This window comes from Staurois parvus, unplaced genomic scaffold, assembly GCF_062004578.1.
Source record: "Staurois parvus isolate SC_StPar_1 unplaced genomic scaffold, SC_StPar_1.0 ptg000154l, whole genome shotgun sequence".
Lineage (NCBI taxonomy): Eukaryota > Metazoa > Chordata > Amphibia > Anura > Ranidae > Staurois > Staurois parvus.
The window spans coordinates 87,694-102,299 of NW_028317950.1; the positions used below are offsets into that span (position 1 = coordinate 87,694).

The 14,606-nt window shown below is 42.8% G+C and overlaps 1 protein-coding gene across 10 annotated transcripts in view; it reads right to left on the reverse strand.

Moving 5' to 3' along the window:
* VSIG4 (V-set and immunoglobulin domain containing 4) overlaps nucleotides 1-14,606 on the reverse strand; it is a 67,398-nt gene that overhangs the window by 41,311 nt on the left and 11,481 nt on the right. For 5 of the 10 annotated variants that reach the window (XM_089674894.1, XM_089674888.1, XM_089674889.1 and 2 more), the window contains 3 exons: nucleotides 11,605-11,661; nucleotides 8,391-8,447; nucleotides 2,110-2,235 (listed from right to left, as the gene is read on the reverse strand). In XM_089674894.1, coding sequence (XP_089531020.1) covers nucleotides 2,110-2,235; nucleotides 8,391-8,447; nucleotides 11,605-11,661 — 240 coding nt within the window. The remainder of the gene's footprint in view (nucleotides 1-2,109; nucleotides 2,236-8,390; nucleotides 8,448-11,604; nucleotides 11,662-14,606) is intronic. The other 5 variants (XM_089674893.1, XM_089674891.1, XM_089674890.1 and 2 more) reach the window with 3 other exon arrangements.

Sequence of the window (14,606 nt, forward strand, 5' to 3'; positions counted from 1 at the left end):
GTAAAAGTTATAGCTCTTACAAATGGCGGTATATATAATGGGATTTTTAAAAACTTTTTTATTTTTACTAGTAATGGTGGCGATCAGTGACTTATTGCAGGACAGTGATGGGCATTCTGACACTGGGGGGAACTGACTTGATGTCACTGACTTCCCCAGCGACACCAATACAGCTAATAAAAAGCACTGGGCAGAAAGGGGATAACATGTGGGGCGATCAAATGGTAAACTGTGTGCTGTTTTACAGTAAGCAGTGTGTGTGCTTCACTTTAAGCACAATGCTTTGCATGGCTCTGCTATTCAAAGCCATGCATAGCAGTGTGCAGGAGCAGACAGGGGAGAGATCTGTATTGTTTACTTACAGTTCTCTCCCTCCATCGGTAATGCTCCTTGATCACAGAGTGCCGGCGAGTAATCACCGGTGATTGACAGTCAAGGCTGCAAATAGTGGCCTGGGTAGGGAGCGCACGCGGCTCGCAAGCGTCCCCTACCCAGAAATGCAAAATCACGTGTATACGTGATTTGGCGCACCCGATGCACCCTGTATTACTGCTATAGAGCGGACAGGAAGCGGAACACTGGTGCTATCAGGTGGTGAAAATTGTTGTTCATCCAAGGTCACCGTCTACTACCTGGATGAAAATTTCAACTCAGCAATCATGTAAATTCCCAGTGCGTGATTTAGATCAGCCCCTGCTGTTACAATGTTGCTATCTAATCACTAGGGGAGAGCAGACGGGGAATATGCTACTCTCTTCCTGCTACAGACTAAAGACATCACCTTGACCTAGGCAAAGTCACTAACTGGATCACAAGAAAGACTTTTTTTCTGATTAAAGATTGGAAGAAACTATATATTTGCTGTATACTGTGACATGTCAGGACTTTATTTATACAGGGAGTTACTGTAGCGTTACTGACTGTTCCACTTTAACCGCTTTCCTGCCAACCTATAGCAGATATACTGCTACAGGGCGGCAGGGGTGCACAAAAGCATGTATATATACGTGATTTTGCATTTCCGGGTAGAGGGCGTGCATGGGCCACGCCGCCATTCACTGTCGCCGATCACCGGGTCCCGGCCGGTGATTACCAAGCATCTCTGACGGGGAGGAGAACTGTTTTGTTTACGAACAGTTCTCCTCCCTGTCAGCTCGGGCACAGCCATCCTGAGCAGTGTGATTACCGTGAAACACACATACACCGCCCCCTAGTAAAACACTCCCAGCACACAGTTAACCCTTTGATGGCCCTTCATGTTAACCCCTTCCTGCCCAGTGCCATTAGTACAGTGTCAGTGCTTTTTATTAGCACTGATCGTTGTATTGGTATCACCGGGAATATCAATGACACCAAGTCAGTTCCCCCCAGTGTCGGAATGTCCGCCGCAGTCCAGCTATAAGTTGCTGATCGCCGCCATTACTAGTATAAAAAAAAAATCCAGTCTCTATAACGCCATTTGTAAACGCTATAACTTTCATGGAAACCAACTAATTGACACGTATTGGTTTTTTTTTTAGCAAAGACAGAATACATTTTGACCTAAAATTATGATTAACTTTGATTTTTTAAATTTTTTACTGGACATATTTAAAAGCAAAAAGTCAAAAATATTGTTTTTTTTCTCAACATTTTTTTTTTAAGCGCAAACAATAAAAAACCGCACATGAGATCAAATACCACCAAAAAAAACTCCATTTGTGGGAAAAAAGGATGTACATTTAATTTGGTTGCATGACCGTGCAATTGTTAAAGTAATGCAGCGCCGTAACGCAAAAATGGCCTGGTTAGGAAGGGGGGTAAATCCTCAGGAGGGCTAGTGGTTAATGTGGAAAAATCCTCAGGAGGGCTAGTGGCTAGTGGAAAAAAGGACGTACATTTAATTTGGGTGCATGACCGCACAATTGTCAGTTAAAGTAATGCAATGCCGTAATGCAAAAAAGGCCTGGTCAGGAAGGAGGGTAAATCCTCAGGAGGGCTAGTGGTTAATGTGTACCACTGATGGGTCGAATCTGGCTTTTGAGGTCACAGACTCCCAGAAAAACAAACACTTAGGGAAATAAAGTCATATGGATAGACAAAGCCACACACACAGGCAATCATTTATACCTGTTAAAACATGTGAGATCTTTGTAGTAGATACTTCCTCATTATGAGCATCAGTGCTGTCCTCTGTGAACGATTTTTCTCCATTTGTACTATCTCTCACATCAGGTTTGGTAGTAATAAGGGTTTCTGTGGTGATATTACAGAGTTTATCCTCATTTAGTGCACTTAGAGAGCGACACCGTTAAAGACCAAACAAAGTCTCACACATTTTCCTCTCTTTATAGTCCATCTTGTTATTATTTATGAGTGACTTTTGCTAGGAAATTGCACTAAATACCCTTCTTTTTTTTGTCGAAATGCTGATTCCTGCTCTCACACTGCAGTGCTCTGTGCTAGCAGAGCTGAGTAACATCCACACCCCCTCAGCATAGACTCAGAGAGAAGGGGAGGGGGCGTGTCTGACCAGGATTGTTACATTACCGAGTGTAGCTCGAAGACTAATTCTGCTGCCCTATTAAACGCCAATGTCATACTTAGACACCCAGCACAGCTGCCGGAACAGAAAAGTGGAGGTAAAGCTAAGAAGTTTAAAGTTGTTCATTCAAAGTCTATCTGTGTATATATTTCAGAGACTTCAGTGGGGCTTTAAGCTACTGTACATAAATGTAAGCACAACTGACTCAACTATAGGCACATCACAGAGTAAACATATGCAAACATACTGTATCTGAGATGTAGCAATAACATATTGATAGGTAGCTAAATCTATAGACTTGGGCAGGGAAAGGCCTGGAGTGATATGGTCTAGAACAGGGGTGTCCAACCCACAGCCCCAGAGAGTTTAGCATGTGGCCCGGGTCCATCTGGAGGGATGCCATTCAAGCACAGCTGCCGGCCAGGGATGCCATGTTTGCAATAGCACCGGCAGCAGGGAATGCAGTGGCACCAGGTAAGTAAATGCTTCATGCCCAGATCTAGGGTGGTCCTGGGCTGCACCCCCCCCCAGATTGAATTTGTGCCCCCTCAAAGCCCCATGCCTACAACTCTCGCCACCCCACAGCACATACATAGGCTATAGTCACACTGGCGATTAGGGCTGCACCTACCTGCTGAGAACCGCAGAAACTGCCGATACAATCCGCACCGGCCCTAATCGCCTTTGTCTGCGTCTAGCAGCAGCCACTGCAGGTAATAGCTGGCTGCACAGAGAGCTACAAATAGGCGCATCCGCCAGCAACCTGTCATTACAGTGAACGGGCTCTGCGGCCGCATCTACCCACCAAAAGCCGTATGAGGAACTGCTCATCAGCTATCCTTATTGTTCGTGTATTTTATTTGTGGGTCAAGACAATTTCTCTTGTTCCAATGTGGCCCAGGAAGGTCAGAAAGATTGGACACCCCTGGTCTAGAGCTATTCAATCTGGTAGCCATTACATGAAAATGTATGTTATTCATATTGCAAATTTTGCTCCGTCAAGCTGGACACAAATGTACCTAATTGTTAAGAGACTCTGCCCGAATATCCTGGGACACAGAGATAAGAGGTACAAGGCACTGTGTGTTAAGAAGAGGTATAAGGCAAATGTTATAAAGGGGTATCAGGCACTCTGTGTAACAGAAAGGTATGAGACACTGGATCTCCTAGAGAAAAAATGTAACACTTTTTGTAATGCAAATGCATAAAATAGCGAGGTGTGTCTTTGCTCGAGAGAGAGAGAGAAATAGAGAGAGAGAAATCGAGAAATAGATAGAGAGAGAGAGATAGAAAGAGAGAGAGAGACAGAAAGAGAGAAATAAAGAGAGAGGGGGGAGAGAGGGAGAAAGAGATGGAGGAGAGAGAGGGGGGGGAAATAGGGGGAAGAGAGAGAGGGGGTGGAGAGAAATAGGGGGAAGAGAAATAGGGGGAAGAGAGAGAGGGGGTGGAGAGAAATAGGGGGACGAGAGAGGGCGGGAGAGAAATAGGGGTAAGAGTGGGAGAGAGAGGGAGAGAGAGAGGGGAGAGAGAGGGGGGGAATGAGAGGGGAGAGAGAGAGAAAAATAGGGGGAAGAGGGGAGAGAGAGAGAAATAGGGGGGAAGAGGGGGAGAGAGAGAAATAGGGGGAAGAGGGGGAGAGAGAGAAATAGGGGGAAGAGGGGGAGAGAGAGAAATAGGGGGAGAGGGGGGAGAGAGGGGGGAGAGAGAGGGGGGAGAGAGAGGGGGGGAGAGAGAGGGGGGAGAGAGGAGGGGGGAGAGAGAAATAGGGGGAAGAGAGAGGGGAGGGAGATAGAGAGAGGGGAGTGAGATAGAGAGAGATAGGGGGAAGAGGGGGGTAAATAGGAGAGAGAGATAAATAGGAGAGAGAGAAACAGAGGGGAGGGGGGGGAGAGAAATAGATGAGAGAGAGAAAAATAGGGAGAGGGAGAGAGAGGGGGGTGGGGGGGAGAGAGGGGGGGAGGAAGAGAGAGGGGGGGAGAGAGAGAGGAGGGGAGGGGGGGGAGAGAGAGGGGAGGGGGGGGGGAGAGAGAGAGGAGGGGAGGGGGTGGGAGAGAGAGGGGGGGGAGAGGGGGGAGGGAGAGAGGGGGGAGGGAAAGAGAGGGGGGAGGGAGAGAGAGGGGGGAGGGAGAGAGAGGGGGGAGAGAGGAGGGAGAGAGAGGGGGGAGAGAGGGGGGGAGAGAGGGGGGAGGGAGAGATGGGGGAGAGACCCTAACAGACCCTCAATAGGGATACACTAAGTGATACTGAAATCACCAGTGACACTAATAAAGTGATCATATGTAATACTGTACACTGTATTAATGACACTGGCTGGGAAGCGTTTAACATCTAGGGGCAATCAAGGGGTTAACTGTGTGTGCCTAACTATGTGTAATATGTGCTGCTTTTACTTACAGATCTAGCTGTTTATTCTCCATGCTTTGAAGAAATAGCCATATTGCAGATATGTGTACAGGGCCCTGTGCTGTTTGCAAACATAGAACTCTGTGCTGTGATTGGCTACAGCCAATGAGCAGTTCTCAGTCATAAATCATTGGCTGGAACCTGCTGACAAAATCTCGCTGTAGCCAGTGACAACAGAATTTAGCAGCAGGCGCGCACCTTCGCGTCCCTAACATGGACACATGTACGTGATCCAACCTGTTTGTGCTACCTACCCACCCACAGTATATGTAGTAGTAGTAGAATTAGATGGAGAAGTAGTTATGCTGTAATTGGTGATATGGAACAGTAAGATTCTCACAGACAGCATCAGCAACATCACACACTGGCCTCACATATTTTTTGTGTAATTTCATTTTTTGGGTTAATTTACATTGACCTTGCTTTAAATACAGCAGCAACACCCCAATTTGATGTCTATTTGGAAAAAAAATACTTTTTAGTTTTGGCTGCGACACCTGAGTTTTTTTCAATCAAGCAATAGTAAGCCTGTATTGACTGGTCAAAGTGGCAGCAGCAACAGATCTAAAATTGATATGAAAGTTTAGAAAAATTAAGTTAAAGCCCTCAGATTCGTACACACTGGTCAGTGGAAAAACAGTTTCTTATTATATTTTGTAGGGTTTTTTTTGTTTTTTTGCAGTACCACACTGCATTGTCCTAAAAGTTGACTAAAACATTAAAACAAAGCACATAAAAAACTTCAAAACAAAAATCCCACATTCCCCAAACCCCCTTCATGTGTTCCCAATTATTCCCAAAATATAAAAAATATAGACCTCGGGTATGTTTCGTGGAAATTGGCTAGCATCAGGATAGTAATGTTGTGGCAACACCCAAATATTGCAGAGTTCCCCTTTAAACTTTAACATTTCTAACAGCATCTGTTTGCAAGGTCATCAGCTCACTTGCCCTCTCCCTTATTTCCTGTGAAGTAAAGTGTTCCAGTCTGTAGCTGGTACCCTTATTTTCAGCTGAAGATAATTTATCTAGCAAGGCCATATTCTGAACTGCCTAGAAAGTCTTTTGAATGTACAGAAAATGAAAGAGGAAATATATGCATTGTGACGTAATTGCTGATATGTATACCCTGTGAGATGCTTTTCAAGGCACTTAGCTTGCTGACATGAGTCCTTGCTAGGAATCAGCGCTAATAAAAGGTTTGTTTTCCTCAAGTTCCTGTCCGGAGTTTTACCTGGTAGTCCCAAAGTTGCTACTACAATGTGAGTACTTGAAAAGGCAGCCAGCAGAAAGAGACAAGGCATATTTTATCTTGTGTTCGTTGGCTGGACAGCATATAAGCAGCTTGATTGGACTACAATGTACAATAGAGAAAGACCAGGCAGGTTTTCTTTGTAAATAAACAGAGTGTAGTATTTCAGGGAGGATAGCTACACATATTGTACAGTGTCTGGATAGTATGTAAACAGCTCAGTTAGGCAGCAATTCAAGAGGGAGAGATAAGGCAGATATCTCCTTTGAATAAACATTAGTGTGTGTAATCTGATAGACAATAGCCACAAATACCAGAGCACCAGAATAGGCTGCAAACGTTGAGGTGCAATGCAGGATTTTCCCTGCAACAAACATTACAAATCTGGCAGTTTTAGAAACATCATGCGGCATCTTTATAGTGCCTGGGCACTGGAACAGAATAAAAACTTTAAGACACAAAGCAGGAGTTACCCTGCAGCAGAGATTACAAATTTGGTCCAAATGTGGAAACATTGCAATTTTCGTAGTGTCCCGAAGTGTTCCCCTTGTATTGGAGATCTTATATTTGTCCCTGTCCTTGGTGATCTAAAGCCTTTGAGCAGGCATTTGAGCATTAAAGGCCCCCCATTCATCACAAACTGCCTGCAGAATGACTCAGAGTCCTCAGAAAACACTGTCCTTAACAATCTCACTATACCCATGTACAGTTTCCACGGTTTGAGAAGAGTGAAACACCCCCCTTAAAGCCCTATTTTCTCCCCCTTTTCACTGCCAGCACCCCAAAAATCTTCCTTCTTGTATTTCTCTTCTGTCTATTGCATCTGCTTCACAGGGATGGAGACAGTAGGCAAAGGATCCTGCTGGCTCTGAGACAGCAGGAAGTCCTCCTCTAAGTGCCCGGCATACCGATGCAATTTGTGAATTGAACTCGCACACGGGCTGCCTTACATGGGCAAAGCAATTACAAGAAAGTAAAAATAAGGAATGAAAAAGCAATTAAGGAGCTGGAATTGTACTTACTTGCTGTGATCGGCATTAGACATTTGCAGAATGAAAACATTTGTTTTGTTTTGATTCGTTATGTTACTCATTTTGTTTTGTGGCATTCTTAACAAAATTTGTTTCATTTTGTTTATTTGTTTTCGGACGCATTCACATTTTTTCCAGTGGATTCGAAGTATTCAAATCTAATTCAAATCGACTTTGAATTGAAAATATCAAATCGATCTGAATTCATTGTGAAGAATAGCTGGTTCTATTTGAAGTTCAAATTTTGAAAGACAGCTATATTCTATGCTATTTTATTCTATTCTACTCTTTTCTATTTCTTTATTTTCTATTCATTTCTAATCTATTCATTTTTTTCTATTCTATTTTATGCTTTTTAATTCTATTAAAAATATCAAATTGATCTAAATTCATTGTGAAGAATAACTGGTTCTATTCGAAGTTCGAATTTTGAAAGATGACTATATTCTATGCTATTTTTTTCTATTCTACTCTTCAAAAGACGAATTTCGGAAGACTGTTATATTCCATTTTAATCTGTTCTATTTTTTTTCTATTCTATTATTTTCTATTCTATTCCTTTATTGACTTTTCTATTGTATATTTATTGTATTTTCTATTCTTTGTATTCCTTTCTTTTCCATTCTTTTATTTTCTATTCTATTCTCTTCGAAATTAGAAATTTGGAAGACGGTTATATTTTAACACTAATACACACGGTCTTTGAAGGAAATCAGCAATAGTCAGCAATGTGTTTACAGTTTGAATTTGTTTTTAAACCCAATTTTGTTTTTGAATGCCATACGAATTCGGAAAATGTGTTTTTCCGGACGAAATTTTGTTTCGTTATTTCGGATTCATTTAAATTCGTTATTGTTTTTTCAGAAATTCAGACACAATCGAATGTCCGTATAACGAACATTTTGTACTGCACATTTCTAATCTGTATTGGCTAAGCACAGGTTCAGGAAGGCGGTTATAATGGGACATCTTTAACATGAAGGCATAGTTGTTTGTGCTCTTATTCACTTGTATTTTCTCCCTGTCAAAGCAGTATTGTCCGCCCAATGTAAGCTCCCAGGAAGGCTGGCCTGTCTCCCGCCTGAGCTAAGGAATAATAACTGACTCAAAGATTCGGCCTATTCTGGTAATAGTCTGCTCATAAATATTGTTAGAGGATGGAAAAAACCAAAACACCTACTTGTTGTTACTTCGGCTTCTGCAGTTGTGACTTGGGGTTCTTCTGTAGGTGGCCTTGCTGAGATAATAAAACGTAAATGTAAATTATTGTAATGTTTGTAGCGCTGCGCTGGTGAAAGCAAAATAAAGCAAACAATCAAACCCACATTGCAGCAAGTTTAAAGTGGACCTAGCATTAGATATCATTTTCAAGTAATGTGTCAATATAACCCTTCCAGGTAGTTCTTCCCTCCTCACAAAGATCACAGTGCACCCCTTGACAATAGTTTAATCTGCTTTCCTCTTCAGGAAGGATAGCACCATCTTTGCTTAGGAATCATCCAGGATCATCATCTACTTCCCACATATAAAAGACTGGAATAACGTATGCCTGCGCTCGCGGAGGTAAATCTATTTTAGGGAAAACTGCTTATCCGATAAAAACTAAAAACACCCAATAGGCTTAATTTGCAAAGCTGTTACAATAGGATATAAATATTTATTTTTAAAAGAAGTGACAGTTGTTTTCAGCTAAGTCCAAGGAGATTAGAAAAAAACAGCCACATATAGTGCCGGGACAAGGTTATCTAGAGCCCAGGGTGAGCATGCCAACTTGTGTGCTCCCCCCCCCTTCCTCAAGATGCATGAGCATTATATATCAGCAAAAAGTCCACCCAAAAAATCGAGCACTTATCTTCATTCTTATCCCTTAGCATAAATCCCCACTCCTCCAAGTGCAAATTCCTCCCCCTTGCTGAAATCCCCCCTCCCAGCACAAATTTTTGCCACCCCCATCCCCCTAGTTCAAATCTTCCCTCTCCCCATATCCTCTCTGCATAAATCCACCCCCCACCCCCAAAAAAAACATTCCCTCCCCTGGCACAAATTCTCTTCCCCTCAAATGTCCCCCTCCTAGCACAACCCCCCCCCCAAAAAAACTTTTACCCCTTTTATTACAAATATCCCCCAATCATACCTACTAGCACAACCCCCCCACCCAAAAAATGTTTCCCTCTCTTGCCACAAGTACTCTACCCCTCAAACTTCCCCATCCTAGCACAATACCCCCCCCCCAAAAAAAAAAAAATCCCCTTTTATCACAAATCATCCCTACTAGCACAACACCAAAAAAAGGCTCCCTCCTGACACAAATATTTTAGCAAAAATACCCCCCCCCCAATCGACCCTATCAGCACAACCCCCCACCCCCCCCCAAAAAAAAAAAATCCTTCTCCTGCCACAAATTCTCTACCCCTCAAATTCCCCCCTCCTAGCACAATCCCCCCCTCCAAATTTTCCCTTTTAGCACAAACCCCCCGCCCAAAAAAAAAAAAAATCCGCTCCTAGCACAAATCTCCCCCCCCCCCACCATATCACCTTTTTAGCACAAATTCCTCAAATCCCCCTCCTCACACAGATGTTCATCCCCCATCTTAACTCCCAAAACAAATCCCCCCAAATCACCACTTCTAGCATATCTCCCCAATATATCCCCTCCTCAAACAATTCATACCCCCTACCGACCCCAAAATTCCTCCTCCCAACACAAATTCCCTCTACCTATTCTTCTCGTGGTGCTCCCCCCCCCCCCACGATACCACAGCACCCAGGGCAGCTGCCCCTCCTGCCCACCCCCTTGTCCTGGCCCTGGGCACATGGCTCAAAATAAAAATCTTATAATTGTGTCAGAGCTTTATGAATTGAGCCTAATGACTGTATCAAAGTACAAAATACAAATACCCATTCACCTAACCACAAATTAGATCTCTCTTCATATTCCTGGGAGTGCCTGGCTATATTGGGACCTATTCTCTAAACTGCCACCCATTAATGGCTTTCAATAAGAGCAACGGGGTAACCACCACCGCTGCCAGTGACCTATTTCACTTATTGACTCTTCATTTATGCTTACATCTCCACTGGAAATTCAAAGAATTAGGTCAGGCAGGACAAACAGTGACTTGACTGGCAAGCTCCCGTATGTGCCGCTACCACAGCTTAACAGAGACAGTCATTCACTTAAATCATTCCCTAGTAATAGGGCAGGCACAGAAGTACCCCAGCCTTCAGTTGTTACAAAGGACAGAAGGCCAAGGCCATTTTGCACTTGCATCGCTACTGCCTAGTGAATAACACATCCTCTTTTGTGTGGCCTAAGTCCTCATGCACACTGGACGTTTTTACAGCTGCTGATTTTGGCTTTTGACGTTTTTTCTACAGCCAGTAAACTCCCCAGCATGTTATCCTATGTGTCCATGCACACCTAGACTATAATCAATGTTTTTTAGCAGGGACACTGTTCGGCTGGAAAAAAACTCCAGGACCAGAGGTTTCTAGATTAGTTTTTTAGCTGTAAAAAACTCTTTAACGTTGAAAAATGCAGCAAAACACCACAAACCAGCGTTTTTGGACTTTTTTGACCCCCCAAAAAATGCTAAAAACCGCAAACGTGGAAAAAGGTGGGAAAATGCCGCTAAACGCCATTGCAAAAAATACGCTGAAAAACTTTTTTACGTTTTTAACATGACTTTACACAGATAACGTTACCAGCGTTATCAAAATGTTCAGTGTGCATGAGGACTACACCAGCCATTGTGCAAAAGGCACAACCAAATGTAACAATTCCTCACATATAAAAGACAGGAAAAAAAAGTATGCCTGCACTCTCCAAGGTAAATTGCTTCCCATCAAATGATGATAAACCGAAACACACAATGACTGTATCAGAGTACAAACTACAACAACCCTTGTAACCCAACCCATCAGATCAGCCCCTGCTGCAACCATGAACTGGTGACCTGCGACAATTTTATAATGTTGTCTGATCGTTGCGAGGAAGGTACAGAGGAAATGCTTCCTTCTGCTTGCAGGAAATTATTCATGCAGACTTGTAAAGGTAAGGAAAAGTCCACTTTGATTAAACATTTAAAGCTTCAGTGAACACAATTACATAGACAGTAGGCAAACTTTGTAATGAGAGCTTTTAAACATCACATGTCGTATGCAAAAAAAAAAAAAAAAGAAAAGCTCTTGCTAGTGCTAGGATGCATAAGGCGGACTTGTTCAAACCTGTATAGAGTAGCCAATATACACAACTGACCATACACCGGTCTTCAGCTCCTATAGAATAAAACAGACTTCCCAAAATGCGAGCGGCTAGCGGTAAAGCGGTTAGACAATCAGCACACAGCGTATAAAGCTGCATAAGCAGGGATGTCCTTCTACAAATGGAATACTTGTCCAGTAGTCATTTTCTTCATCATCACTGCCCACATTTGACGTTTCAGTTTTTTCTGCGATACCAGAACACAGATGTTATTGAAAATTGTTGCAGTAGGAAAGATCAAAAATTCAAATTTGGTAAGACTTTTAGTAACGGAAAAAAAAGATATCGTTTTAAAGCCGAAGTCTGGGAATTAAAACTTTTATACAAATAGGTTCCTTAATAGCAGCCTTTTGTGTGCATCAAATCTCTTTTTGGAAACACTGGTATTACCTTGTAAAATGGCAGTGACATTATCACTGTGCTGTACATAGCCTGTGGGAGGGGCCCAGCAGGCCTCACCCTCCATAGGAAACTACAAGAGGGGTGGAGTCGAGACCAGTCACTCTGCACAAAGAGAGAGAGCAGCAGTGAGTGGTCTTTATTACAGGAAGGAGAAGTCTCACACTGGATGACTGCACAGATCTGGGAGAAATACACAAAGTACAGCAAGATTCAAGAATACACGAAACACAGGGAAGAATATTTGGTTATCCCAGAGTTCAGCTTTAGGGCTCATTCACATGTGCAGCTATTATTTTTGCCACTCTGAAAAGCAGATCCAATTTCAAAGGGCGTTTGACGGGCAGTGAGGGGGCCACACATCCCCTCATGATGGAAAGGTGGTTGCACTTACTTGAATGGGTCATATTCAGCTGAGGTACCACCAGCTGCATGAGACATACTTTTTTTTGCAAAGCATCACAGCCACAGCATGTGTACTGAAGGGCTGCATTTTTGTATTTGGGTGGGTGGTGTAAAACCATGGCTTAACCACCTGCCTTTACCGCCCCCTTAGCTGCTCAAGAAAACGAGCCCTTAAAGTAGACATAAGCCAAATCACTAAAATATCACATAAGATTTAACTTGTTAATTTAAAAAATCTATTTTAGTATTTTTAAATCTGCAGCTTTCATTAAAATAATACCCTCTGATTCTGTCATTAAGTCTGATCCCTTCTTGTTTGAATCTTAGTGCTGCTCATCTCATGCAGCCTCTGTACAACTATTTATCATCAACATATGCTACATGATGGCTCCATGGCAATTCCTCATGGTGAACACAGTAGACTATATGAAATGTGTACATATAGGAAGCCCATGTGACAGGGTGACAACACAGGAGCACAACTGGGAGACAAGGATTGAGAGTTGTCACTCTATAACAGGAAGTACCTGAACAAGGCCAGAGAGTATTTTAAATAAGCTGCAGAATTAAAAAGATTACAAAGACCTATTGAAATGACATTAAATTGACAAGGTTTAATGATTGGGTTTATTTTAAAAATCAGTAGCCTGGAAAAGATTAGTACCAGACAAATCAATTAATTTTCTCCTTCTTATCTTAGCAGCAAAGATACAGAAAGATATGCATGGTTACTGCATGATGCATATTGAGCCCTACCCCAAAATCAATGGTCTCCACATAGTGGCCCTTTTCTTGCCTTTATCCAGCCCTTGGGGCACTATTCCTCCCACCTATAAAATATTCCTCTCACTGGCACCAACAATGGGGAATAATTACTGCCACTGACACCAATGATGGGTCACTATTCCTTCCACTGACACCAATGATGGGGCACTATTGCTTCCACTGACCCCAATGACGGGGCACTATTCCTTCCATTGACCCCAATGATGGGGCACTATTCCTCCCATTGAATACTGTACAGATTAAACGAAAATTGTTTGTTTTATTTTACAAGTAAACATTTTTTTGCTTGATAATTTTGCATGAGCTGTCGTGATTGGCTCTCGAAAACTGTGTACGAACGATCATCTTATTGCACAAGTGCTCCAAAAACCACTTTTCATTTGTCCGATATTCTCATTGTGTGCACTAGGCATTAGACTGTTGTCCAGTTTTTGTCTGTGTCCCCTCTTTCTATTAGTGGAGGAATAGAAGCGAAATCTTCCAACGGGGACCTCTGTTCAGGTGACACCTATTTGGGGTTTATCCCTGCTGTTATTCAGTAGTTTCAGCCTAACTCCCTGATCATAGGAACTCTTCTGCTCATTGTAATCACTGATCTAGAAGGCTTTCACCTATGATCTTCTGAGATTATTCTACTAGCAGCTACCAAAGTAATGACATAGGGACTCTGAGGAAGGAGGAGCTGTAGTTGGCTTGCTCTGTAAATTGTTTTAAATTAATAAATTTTTTTATTTTTACAAAATCATCCATGTTCCTGCCCTATACATTTCCCCGCTAGTCCCGTTCTGGTGAAAATATTGGATTTTCCATTTTTTCTGTCTCAATAACAATGGCCACCAGGACAAACAGAGAGGTGAATCTGCTCAACAGGGAAACAGAGAGCAAAACAAACCTCCAAGGAGAGGTGCTGGAGATCTTTAACCCATTGGTCCAGCCTAAAATCTTGGATTTGGCAGCTCTATCAAACAGGGGACCTCCCAAAGAATAGGGGTCAACCAGACTGAGAGATGCATGTATAGGTGAGCTGAGACAAAATGCCAAACAATCATCTCAAGAGTCCTTTAGTGCAACCACAGGTAACGACATGGGGTCCAAAAGGCACCCAACACATTTTGGTGGGCAAAAAATGTATCTTCATCGCGGCTAAAACGATTTAGCAAAAAGGATCTCTTGGACTAGAATTGTAGCTCCAGAAGAGGCTCATAAGCAGGAGCAATAAGTACAGATAAGTATGCCTGTATCAGTGGCCAAGTGATGTGTGACATCTCTTTGCCTTGGGTACAGGCAAAACCATCTGTACACTATTGCTCTTACTTGAGATCTTTTCATGGAGCTATATTTTGGTTCCAGTATGGATACTTTGTGCTACATTGTTTAAGCATTTTGGCCCTGAATAGTGTTGGATGCCATTATGTCCTCCTGTTCTTACCTGTGATTGTAATAAAGGCCATTAGACTTGAGATGATTGTTTGGCGCTCTCCTTCAGATCATCTCTAGAGCAATGCAAACCGGACAGGGGTCCCGGCCTCTCACCACTCCATC